Raw genomic sequence first — 12,741 nt, forward strand, 5'->3', positions numbered from 1 at the left:
TCCTTCCTTCCTTCCTTCCTTCCTTCCTTCCTTCTTTCCTTCCTTCCTTCCTTCCTCCCTCCCTCCCTCCCCTTACCTCCCCTCCCCTCCCATCCCCTTCCCTTTCCTTCCCATACACTTCTCTTCCCTTCCCATCCCCTTCCCTTCCCTTCCCTTCATCGGCTAGTTTATGAGAGCTGGAAAAATGTGCTTTCAAAGTCCCATGGAGGGGTGCCTGAGTGGCTCAGTTGGTTAGGTGTCTGACTCTTGATTTTGGCTCAGGTCATGATCTCAGGGTCCTGGGAGTAAGCCCTGCATCGGGCTCTGTGCTCAGCAGGGAGCCTGCTTAAGATTCTCTCTCTCCCTCTGCACTTCCCCTCCACTTACCTGCTCCCCCTCCACCCACTCTCTCTCTCTCAAAAAAATTAAAAATAAATAAATAAATAAAAAATAAATGTCCCATGGGCAGCACTATTAGAATTTTGGCATTTTATAAGAAATAATACAAATCACTGCCTTTTGAAGCTCACATTACAGTTCTCAAAGCTTTTGCCCATATGTTCACTCTTCTCATCCTGGTAACAACCCAATGAACTGGGTAGGAATGATCATCCCGTTTGGCAGAGGGGGAAATGGAAGATGAGAGAAATTAAATGACTTGCTTAATTTCATGTAATAAATAAGCTGAAAATCTAAGGAGTTGAAAACTCAGAATTTTTCGTTCTAGTGTAATGTTCTCTCCCACAACTCTTTCCCTCCCTCCCTCCCTTTCTTTTTATCTCTCTCCCTCTCTGTCACTCTTTTGAGAAGAGGAATTTGAATCCCACACATGAGAAATAGAAGAAAAAAACGTAATACTGTCATAAGTCTACCCATCAGATTTTTGTTTTTACAGCATTCAATCTCTTATGCCCTCTGCCCTGAGATTTAGAACAAGGAGGTGTGTAGTGACCTTTCGAGTGGCTCAGGTAGCCTTTCTTTCTCTACATTAGCTAAAACATTAGTCAATACATAAACCGGAACTTATATATAATCATATTTGTATTCCTTCTGATTACCACAGGATTCAAGAAATCCTGACCAAATTTAATTTCAACATAGAAATCATAAATTAGAGAGGCATCTGGGTGGCTCCATTGGTTAAGTGGCCGACTCTTGATTTTGGCTCAGATCAAGGGTCCTGGGATCGAGCCCCGCATCAGGCTCCACACTCAGGGGGGAGTCTGGTTGAGATTCTCTCTCCCCTCTCCTATGCCCCTCCCCCCACTTGTGTGTGTGCACACTCTCTCTCTCTCTCTAAAATAAATAAATCTTTAAAAAAAGAAAGCATAAATGAGAGATATATTTCAAAAAAGTAGGCAAAAACAAGGAGAGAAATATAAAAGGGAGTCCAGGATGAAGTTAAAATACAAAATGCTCAGTCCCCAAAGATCATAATTGTTGTATGAATCACTATCCAAAGAGTAAAAGCCAATTAGCTTTTTAACAGAAGCCCAATGGTCAGAGAACTGACCATCAGATCAAAAATAATTTTTCCTTAGGAAAGAGCATCCTGTGATTTTTTTTTTTTTTTTTAAAGATTTTATTTATTTATTTGAGAGAGAGAGAATGAGAGACAGAGAGCATGAGAGGGAGGAGGGTCAGAGGGAGAAGCAGACTCCCTGCCGAGCAGGGAGCCTGATGCGGGACTCGATCCCGGGACTCCAGGATCATGACCTGAGCCGAAGGCAGTCGCTTAACCAACTGAGCCACCCAGGCGTCCCATCATCCTGTGATATTTTATGATCAATACCCTTTCGTTAAGTTCAAGAATGCCATTCATAAGACAGTCAAGCAGCCTCAAATCTCTCCTTCCCCTTTGAGATATTTATTATCATATGGGAGCGCTCAGCTCAAGACAACACAGCTCAATGATAGTGTTGATTAATCAGTGTCACGGGGCCCTGTGTTAAGCCCTTCACTTGTACAGTAGGTACAATTACTAATCCCAATTTACAGCAAGAAAACTAAGGATAGTTCGTTGGTTAGTTGGTGACTATATGGATGGTTGGTTGGCTGGTGGGATGGGTAATGTTTTGGATAGTTGATTGATTGATTGGTTACTAGGTGGTTGGATGGATAGACAGATGAAAAATGAATAGCTGATTAAACAAGTTGATGAATAATGAGTAATTTTCCTATATCCATACTGCCTCTGTGCATCCTCACATATAAAAGTAAGTGGAAATGGGTGCCACTTAGAGTTAGAAACATCCAGAATATATTTGTTGTTCAATGGCTGATTTCACAGGCGATATCGCACGGTAGTTAGCAGGCTATGGAGTTAGATAACTAGCTTCAAATTGTGACTCTGACAGCCTTGTGACCTTGGGCAAGTTTCTGAACCTCTCTGTGGGGACAGGACTATCCACCTCATGGGGTAATGGTGAGGAATGAATGAGATAATATATTTAAAAAAATGCATGGCACAGCTCCTGGCAAATGGTAAGCACTCAATAAAGTGCACTCAAAAACCAAAAATGTCTGTAGACTCTTTCTTCCCTGAGAGTTTAGTGGTTCCCCTGAGTCTAAAACTCAGATGGCAATAGCATATGCACTCTAGTCATATTTGCAGTCTCCGCCGGGCAGATGCATGCCTTCCCCACTACTAATGATCTTCTTCAGCAGCTACTGGGATAAGCCCCCATACAAATGGTTATGGAAAAGTTCATATGCTTGGAAAATTAAGCATTGAGTTTGCTCTGATTTCTGAACTTGATCTGATGCTCAAATGTCCTCATTTTGCACTGTGAAGCTATCATCCATTTCCCATTTTGACTCTAAGTTTGGCTTCAGGCAACCAGTTGACATAGTTTAAAATGGAAATGCCAGTCCTGTCTTCCCACCGAAGCCCCTTCCCAACCTTTCAGCAGAATCTTTCCATGTGTCATTCTCCTTTCGTGACTTTTAATTAAGCCTTTGAGACCATGTCCCTCCTTCTCCCCCAACTGCCCTCAAGTGATCAGGGCCCCATTAAAAACAGCTGTTGGGGCTCATTAAGTTCACATGCTCTGGCTTCTCCTCTGCACTGAAGACCTGGCCCAACTCCCTCAGACTTATCAGACATGCTTTGTGTTGGACCCATTCCAGCCCCTCTGTCTCCCCCATCAGTGGACTCCCTGGGCCCTGGCTGGAGTGCCCTAGGCTGGCGGGTGGAGTCAGTATGGCCAGATGTCTTCCCATCTTGAATGGTATACATCTTGGTTTGGCCCAGGCAGTGTCTGAGCCATGTGACTTGGAGGGCCTGGCAGTGGGCCTGACTGAAGACTTGGAAGGAGCTCCGTTCCATCCAAGGCGAACGTTGACTTCAGAGACTCACTCGTTCCCTCAAAGCATGGTTACTGAGCCCTTATGTGCCTGCTAGCCAGCGTGACCCCTGGGATTCAATTGGAAGTAGAGTCAGAAATGGCTCCTTTCCTACTGGAACTGGTTAGCTGGGGAGATAAGCATAGGTGATTATCAGCTGTGATATTAAGCAATTAAACAAACCTGAGGCGGTCGGGGAAGTCTTCCCTGAGGAGGTAACTTGAAAGTCAACTGAAGAGGGAGAAGGAGAAGATGATACTGAAGACAGTGCCTGAAGCATGAGAAGAACTTCGAGGGCAGAGAACACCATGTATAAGGCACGGAGGTGGCCAAGGTTATTGCCGTCTATGGACACATGGTTGGCCTTCAGATGGAGGTGGAGAAGGAAAGTCATGCCCCCCTCTCATCTCAGTCTGACCTGGGGTACTATTGTCTCTCCCTCTTGTTTCCTTCTCCCACTCACCTTTCCAACAGCCACCATCTCCTGACGAGAGCACCAGAATTTTGCAAGGAGAGTGGAAGATGAGAAAGTTCTCTTCTGGGGCATTTGGAGGCACTGTTGAGGGCAGTGAGTGGATCTAAAACTTCATATTCAAATGCAGCTGCCACCCTTGCTTGTTCCAAAGGAATCGAGCTTAATAATCATAACTAGACTTCCGTAAGGCCTTACACACATTTCCTCTGGAATCTGAAGAACCTCTTTGAAGGAGGACAGACTGGGGAAGGGCTAAATCCAAGCAACCTGGTGCCTCCATCTCTGTAACCACTTAGCCCAGTCAGGAGGGGGTTTGAGCATCAGTACAAAGCTATTGAGGGCAAGGGCACAGAGATCCTACCAAGTACTTCTTTCCAAAATAACAGCTTTGCAACAAATTTTTTTAAAACAATATCTTGATAGCTAGTTGACCAATGATGAATAGGTACATCATGTGGTGTGAAGTTAGGGTCAGTCTGTTCCACAGTCGAATATCAGGGCTGAAAGTGTGAAACCTGGAGAAAAGTAGGAAGGAGTGGCTCTTCTGTGTGCATGCAATGCAGAGACCCAGGCCCCACCCTCAGATGGAAGAACCAGCCCTCCCTGCTCTATCTCTAGCTTTCCCTCACTCCTCACAAATGAAAACAACAGGCAGTATGATACTGAGTTTCTAAGTGAGTTGTTTTAAATCATTGCTCAGCCTGCACCAATCAATCAAAACAGAAGGCATCCCCCAAAAGGAAAGGCAAAACAGAAAGCAACAAAGTTCAGCCAACCTTGCCTGCAGAACCTCTTGCTATGAACTGTGGAACAACTTCCCTTTCTGAGAAACTCTGAATCTGTAGCATTAGGATACTTATAAAGATGGCACATAGTAGGTGGTCAATGACCATTTTTTGCTGAGTAGATGTAAGCAGAGGTTCTTTGAGGTCTGTGCTCAGCACTCTGCACTCATCATCCCATTTAATCTTCCCAACAACCCTATGAAAGTGTTGTCGCTACCTCCGTCTTTCAGTTAAGAAAACTGAGACAGGTTAAAAAGACTTCGCTCAAGGTCACACTGATAGCGACGATTGTCAGAGTCTCCAATTCTGAAGCAGGTATGTCAGCCTCAGGGCTAAAACCACCTTCCAGGTAACACAAGCTTGGTGCTGTGTTTCTTGCTCCCAAGTACCCTTCCTTACTGGCTTTTGTTACCACCTGGGACTGCCCAATTCGCATGGCCTGGCTATGGGTTCTAACCTCAGGTTATCTACCTGATCTGCCTTTGGGACAGGAATCAGACTTCTCTGAGCAATCTTGAGTTATCCAGTAGTTGAAGAAAGATTTTTTTTTTTTTAAATCAAGTTCTCTCTGCCTCTTTTTTTCTGTCTTTGCATTTTTTTTTTTCAAACAACCTCATCCCTATATGTTTTATCAAAGGTAGCTGTGGACTGGGCACTTGCAATACCTATCAAAATTGAGAGTTCCTCGAAGCCCCTCTGCCTGTCTGTTCACCCTTGGGACAGGGTGGGAAGTGGACACCTTCCAAGATGCTTGGCTCAATTTGGGGGGGAGGGGGAGTAGTATAGGAAGGGATCTGAGAAAATATCTCCTCGATTTTCTTTTATTGGGGGTGGGTGGAGTAGAGTATGGAGAAGACAACTGAACATGATTTATTGTGAAGAGACACAGAGAAAACAGTTGATCAGACTAGACTCTGGCAATTCTGTCCTGACCGTTCCCTAACCCAGTACAGTGCTCACCTAACACCATGGGCTTACTCAACTCCACTCTCCCCGCCAGTAATCATTTAATCCAAACACTTGTTGGCAGGGAGGTCCGTTCAGGAAATCATCGTGGTCACTAAATTTACCTAACAAAACTGTATTGCCTATAATGAAAACCAAATGACATCTTTCAGATTCAGTGACCCAGGTGTCCATCAATGACACAGGTATTTGACCTTGGTATTCACAGTGATTTGTAAATCATGACATCAGCAGTTATCTGCTTCCTGCTTAATAGGGTAACCAAGTCTTTTTATAATCAGTGTAAACTTGAAATTCAAAGCTACCCATAAATAAGCATGGTACAGTGGTATGGCATCTTCTCTGCCACCAAGTTCCTGTCATGGAATCCTAATTTAAGGGGGAGTCAGGGGAGGGAGAAGTGAATTTTAAAAAAATGTTAAATGGAAACATAGCCCAAAAAGTAAATGCCAGTTGGTACTCGGTATAGAAGAAACAAATGCTATATTCCTTAGTCCTTACCCAGGAGACCGTGCCCACTATTGTTAGAGCAAAATCTGAGGCACTTTTGGAGAAAGTGGACGCCTAGGCATATAATCCTCCAGGAGCCTTGGCTGGCCCTTCTGTTCCTCTTCCTATCATTTCTGGTAGGATGTAGACTAATCTGATCCACACGAGTGGATCGTTAGTATATGTTTAGACTATAGCCTAGCAGAGCTCCGGGAGATTGCTCTGGGAGATCCTGATGTGCCCGTGTCTTCCCCTGTGATTGGAGCGGATCTCCAACATCACTCTCATGGACTGCATGGAATCTTCCCTCTTTCTCAAGATTTTCAGTTGACTTTTTAATCTATTTGCCTTGTACCTGCTTTGTATTATCCAGTATTTATAACATTAGATGGAGAGATAGTGACCAAATATATAGGTCTAATAGCAAGAGTACTAATTGACAAAGCATGTTTGAGTAGGGACTAATTTTATAATCAGGGATGGAGGTGGTATGATGATTTTGATTCTCTAAACAGCTGGGAGGATTTAGTCAATATCCAAATATGGAGGTCACTTCTGTCCTTGTGTATTTATTGATTGATTGGAGGTTAACCTCCCTTTGCTTCAGTGTCTATATCTGCAAAACAAGGATCATGACATTCAAATAAGCAAAGATATGGATTTATCTAACATGACCCAGTGTAGGCTGGGTTAAAACTCATAAGAGTACTAGTGTAGGGGCGCCTGCGTGGCTCAGTCGGTTAAGCGGCTGCCTTCGGCTCAGGTCATGATCCCAGGGTTTTGGGATCGAGCCCCGCATTGGGCTCCCTGCTCAGCCTGCTTCTCCCTCTCCCTCTGCTGTTCCCTCTGCTTGTGCTCCCTCTGTCAAATAAATAAATAAATCTTTAAAAAAAAAAAAAAAAGAATACTAGTGTAATCTAAAACATTGCTGTCCTATCTGAGAGAACTTTCTACAGTGATGGAAATGTCCATAATCACCAGCCAAGGGAGAAGCAGAGCACTTGAAATGTAACTAGTGCACCCAAAGAACTAGATTTTTAATTTTATTGAGTTTTAATTCACATAAAATTGAATTTAAATCTGCAGGTAGCTGGTGGCTGCCATATTGGACAGCACAGCTCTGTGGGATCGAGTTCGTAATGCTGGCTCCTAAAAATGGGGAAAGTTTGTCAAGACTCCCAACCAGCAGGGCCCAAGTAGTGTCCATATAGCTAAGATCTTCTTCAGATAGCAAGAGTGGAACCAGGTTGCCCAAGTCATTCACTCCGGCTCCTCTGGATAACAGAGAAAAACCCTATTACTATCAAAGCAACCAACTCTTTTCTAAAAGGTGGCAGCGGGGCTTTTCATTTTTGGCTGATTCTTCACCATGACCTAGTAATAAAGGATGAATCTTTCGGACCAACTCATTGCTGGACTTCTGTGCCTGACTCAACCCAGCTCTACAGATAGGTAGCAAACAGCCCTGCGGTGGCCCAGAGCTGCGGGGAATTTAGCTCAGGGTAAAGATATGTTACAAATTAAATGTTGCAGTCGGTATGTAAAGCTGCAATAAATAGAAACTGAGTTACATCAAGGATGGAATTAAACCTTAAGTTTAAACTCCACAGTACTGTAATTAAAACTTAGCCTGTAGCAAATCATTCACTTGAGATTAAAGTAGTGTGGGGAAGCAGAGGTTTGGGTTTACCTTGCTTTCTACAATTTATAAGTCTGAGCTACCAAAAGCTAACAGCCCTGCCCCCAAATCCAGCTCCCAATTAAAAACACAGTTTGAAAACCTTTAGGAGACCGGAGGGGCGCCTTTAACAGAAGTCTGCCCCTTCCCCCCTGCCTAAGTCTATGAACAAATTAAAAAATATTACCTGGTCCCCTGATGGTCTTCTGAGTTGACACAGTGTTTTCATTAATACATCATTAGGGTAATGACATTGTGCTGGCGTTTTGCTTTCAAAACAGCCTGCACTTCAACGACTAGGAATACAGGCTTAGGGCCTGTGAACACTTTGTTCCTGGGAAATAGTCTTCAGGTCATAGAAAGGGAAAAAAAAAAAAAGAAAAGAAAGAAAGAAAGAAAAAAACAACCAAGGAAGACCAACTGTAATTAATGTTTTAATATGTGTTCTCTTTATCCTAATCTGGGATGTTCAAGGCTTGCTTAGTGTTTGATTTTTGTTTGTTAGTTTAACAAAGTGAACACTGGGGTTAGCTTAACCATGGCCTTAACTCCTAGAGCCAGCAAGCATCTCCAATTCCCCCCAAAACAACCTCAAATAGGTTTCTCTCAGGTTGGAAGTACGTCATTTTGTGTAAAAGCAGTCTGAGGATCCAAAGTTGAAACTGTGTATTTTTTATTTTCTAGACTGTGAACTGTTACCTCATAGACAATAATGGGTTTATTCTGGTGTCTGAAGACTACACACAGGTGAGTGAGAAATTTCTACCAGCTCAGAGTAAGGAGCTCGTGATGTGCTTGAGTGAGGGGGCATGAAGGGTGGTGTTAAAACTTTGAGACAATGATCTATATTTAAGAGGTAATAGCAGGAAATTATAAAACCTTATTTCTATCCCTCTAAAAATGTCACAGCCTACTTCTCAGCAGGCCCCAAAGAGTTTTTACCTCCCATTTGGGGGGGTGGGGTGCGAGGTGGGGGCAGAGCCCACGGTCTGCTTTCTCACTCATAAAATGTTCAGTTTATAGGAACTCTTTGCCTCAAGGGTAGAGGTGCCTTAAAGAGTTTGGGCAATTTTAAGGAGATTTCCTTTTTTTGATATTTAGATATTTTCCCATATATGAATATATATATATATATATATATATATATATATATATATATATATGGGAAATACATACATATGTATATATACACACAGACATAGACAAACACACACATATATATTCCAGCATAATTATTCTTTATGACTTCTTTCTGGTTTTTGCTTTTTCAAAATCAGTTATCTGAGTTCAGGGATTAACTTGGGCTCTCAACACTGAGGGACAAGGATCCAGAAATAGGCAAAGGATGTTCTTCATTTGATTGAGCTGTGTGTAGTGGTGGGGCAGGAGGGAAAGAGATGGGAAGAAACCAAGCCATGGGGCCAAGCACAGAAATCTTCACTGTGTTTGGAAATCAAAATAAGAGTTCAAACCAATAGCATTGTCCTAGAGAAAACAGGTTTCTCCTTTAAAACTTTGTGCATAGAAAACTTTGTCTGGAATTAGAAATTAAATTAGCATATTCAAAGAAGGTAAAATGCAGGCGTGTTTATTAGTGTGACGTGATAAAGTAACACTAGAGAAGGAGGCAAGTGGTCTCTGGTACTCGTTCTCTTCCTTCCCCTGGTTTGGGGGGGGCGGGGTGTGGCAGACATATCACGTGACCTGCCTGAGCCTCCTGGCGGGCTCTGTAAAAGGATGATGGTTGAGGACCATTTGATAATGGAGCCCCATTTAAATCATTTGAAATTCTTTAGCAGTCAAAAGTACGTTAGACCTATTGATGCCAAATAAATTAGTTAATTGTCCTTAAGTCCCTAAGGAGTCTGAGCTTAATGCCTTGTTAATTGATCAGCACTGGCTCCAGGTCACATGTGGAATCCTGCTTCAGTTTTCCTTCTTATTCATGAAAAGCTTGTGGGATTCTTAAATGCACCTGTGATGGATGAAAAACATACAGGGTCAGGAATCAAACTTGCCCATACCCTGTCTCCTCAAATGCTGACCATCACTGGACATGGGACAGTTGGTAAAGATTAGATAGGAGTGAGCCCAAGAAGCAAGGCCAGTCTCTGAGAGAGCAAGAGAGCCCCGAGGTCCATGGTAATGTGTCTGTTTGGCTGGGAGAAGAAACCCCCAGACATTCAAGAGTCAATGGAGCAGGAACCCAAATTAACCACCTGTGAGGAGGAAACCTGTCCTCCTGCCATGATGGTGGGGAGGGCTGAGATAGGACCCTGGTCCCATGCCGGGGAGGAAGGCCATGGTGGATACCTTCCCGTGGTCAGTCCTTGACTAGCCAACAGTGTAACCCAGACCGGCGTGCATGCAGGCTCTGCTCTCAGCTGGATCTCTCCAGGGCACAGACCCGCAGCATGGCCCAGGGAGCCTGCCGGCCGGCTCTGCCCCAACTTGTTTGATGTTGTCTGGTTTCCTGCACTCCAATTAGGATAATTCTTCTTCATCTAACAACCAGTTCCATTGACCCTGACATATTTACACACACAAAATACAAATGTCCTAGCTCCTAGCGGCAGGACACACCCACAGGGTTTGCGAAAGATTCCAGGTGCCCCCGGAATGTAACAGGCAATGCTCCACGTTCAGTCGGTGAAATGTCATGTCCTTCTTCTTTCTCCTCTCTTTCTTGACTTTCTGGCAAAGTCTTTATATGCCTTTCTGCCTGAAAATTCCCAGGAGCGTGGTTGAGGTCACTCAGTGGTAAATTGAATCGAGATTTAGCTAATACAAAGCCTATGGAATTTATTAATTCAGGCTCTTAGAGTAATGCCCTTGACCCACCCACACGTAAGCTATAACTCCTTAGAGCACCCATAGCAGACATGGGGGCTCTCTCCTGGTCTACACCAGCTCAGTCCGGGGTGTTGGCAGAGGAAGGCCATTGCCCCAAGCTCTGTTCTGCTGCAGGGCATACACCCTCCCCCATGAGACCCTGAGGCTACTGGTTCCAAGAGACTGGAGTGATCAAGGAGGATGTTAATCCTTCATCCCACCATTCAGAGTCTGCAAATCTCATCCCACCATTCAGAGTCTGCAAATCTCAGCCAGCACCAAGACCTAGTCTGAAGCCAGAGCATCAGCCAGGTGGTGGGAAAGGGCTGCTCATCCCCAAATGCCCTGCAGACAGTCCCACAGTAAGGGTGAGCCATTAGAAGTCGCCTGGCCGTGCTGCCTCTTCCAGGGGCTGGACTCTGGACTGCCTTATTTGTCAACATAGTAACTGCCCAGGGACAAAATTGCGAGTGATCCTCAGAAAATGATTGTGAGAAAGGACCTATTCTCAACAGCAGGAAATTTATAGGGCCGATGAAGAGGACTGCTATATTTCCCTAAACAGGTCATCCAGGAATTATAAACAATCCTTTTTATTACTGCTTAGGAAGCCCTTTCTCAGCCCGTTCCTGTCTATGAAGGAGTGTTTTAATCACAGGGGACTGAGTGCAGATTAATGCTTACAACATCTGAGCGCGCGTGCATGTGTGTGCACGTGTGTATGTGTGACTGTGCACGTCTGTGCGCTCGCGTGCTTGGGGTGTTTCAATTCCAGCGCTCAGCATGTGTTATGCAATGCCAACCCCCTCTGCCCCTGCCATGTACTGTGGAACATTCCCATCTGCTTACTAGTCTGCTCTGTAATGCCATAACTTCTCCTGACTATTAAGACATTTTCCACTTTTTATGTAACCTGAAAACGTGCCTTCTGCTTCTGTCAGCTCCAGAACACAGACTGCGTCCGTTTCTGATTCTTCTCTGGTGTTTGAGCACATTGTTTATCTATACTTCCTCCTGGGTTCTTCTTTTCTTCCCCGCAGACTGGAGACTTTTTTGGTGAGGTGGAGGGAGCTGTGATGAACAAACTGTTAACAATGGGCTCCTTTAAAAGGTAAGGATTTTATGGTCCCCCACACCCCCTGAAAGAGTTTGCCTAAATAAAATAAAACAAACCAAGGTCAAATAAAGCAAGCCCAGACTTGACCCCGTGGCTGGTTTGTACTTGTGTTCATGCTCCAGAAGATCTTGCTGAAATTCGATGCCTCTTGCGTGAGTGTTAAAGAGTCACAGAAACTCAGCTCACAATGAGTTTCCTGTTCACCCAGCATAGGGTTTATTGGAGGCCAATATTGAAGTCAGAGCCTGCACTGGGACGCGATTATAGCAGTCTTGAGCAAGTGATTGCAAAGATGTAGGAAACGTTTTTCCCTGGTTAAAAAGGAGGAGTGTATGTCTCGCATTTTGGCAACCTGGGGAAGCTTGCTAGAAATCTGGAAATCGGGGATGAAAAGTGACATTTAGAGACCTGCCAAAATAATTTTAGAAAATCAAGTGAAAGCTCTCAAAACCTGCTCCCAGATGGAGGGGAGTTTAAATCTGCTGCTAGAAGAAAACCCAGATGGTGCCAAATTCCACTGGAGGCAGGTACTACTCACCTGGGCCATGACAGCCGCCACTGACCCTAAGGGAAGCTTATGTCGGACCGCTCCTGCGTAGCCCACGTCTCTCCTGGGCAGGCCAGCCGTGCTCTTGGGGACACCAAATCCTATGGGGAAAGCTGTCTCCCCGTGAGATCAGGAGGTCAGTAATGTCCCCCAGGAGTCAACATGTCTCCCTTCCCTTGGCCTCCCAGGAAATGGCAGCCTTTGAAGTGGTGCTTCCGTGGGCATATTTGATGCTGTTAAGTACGTAATAGCAGGCGCTCCAGGGATGGACCCGGGCTCACCTGAGAGAACCACTACTGCTGTGGTGGGAACGGCAGGCCCCTGGTTATTACTCCCTGCAGCTGAATGGCCAGGAAGTGTTAGCTCAGGAAATCAGACTTTTAAGCCAGTCAACAAGACCCACTGAGTGCTGTGCTGAAAGCAGGGAATTCAAAAATGATGACCCAATTTTTGAGATTCCATAGCTTGTTTGTGCCAGAAGGAGGGAAAAAAAAGAAATGATATAAGAAAACTTGGCCTCCGTCCAGC

General features: G+C 44.5%; 1 protein-coding gene across 11 annotated transcripts in view; it reads left to right on the plus strand.

Annotated features, from left to right (window-relative positions):
• CACNA2D3 (calcium voltage-gated channel auxiliary subunit alpha2delta 3) overlaps window positions 1-12,741 on the plus strand; it is a 960,286-nt gene that overhangs the window by 866,828 nt on the left and 80,717 nt on the right. For all 11 annotated transcript variants that reach the window (XR_004300377.1, XM_032411506.1, XM_032411505.1 and 8 more), the window contains 2 exons: window positions 8,402-8,464; window positions 11,590-11,660. Coding sequence is in view for 10 of the 11 variants with exons in the window: in XM_032411506.1 (XP_032267397.1) it covers window positions 8,402-8,464; window positions 11,590-11,660 (134 nt within the window). In the remaining variant the exon portion in view is untranslated. The remainder of the gene's footprint in view (window positions 1-8,401; window positions 8,465-11,589; window positions 11,661-12,741) is intronic.

The sequence above is a fragment of the Phoca vitulina genome, unplaced genomic scaffold, assembly GCF_004348235.1.
Source record: "Phoca vitulina isolate PV1807 unplaced genomic scaffold, GSC_HSeal_1.0 scaffold13, whole genome shotgun sequence".
NCBI classification, from domain to species: domain Eukaryota; kingdom Metazoa; phylum Chordata; class Mammalia; order Carnivora; family Phocidae; genus Phoca; species Phoca vitulina.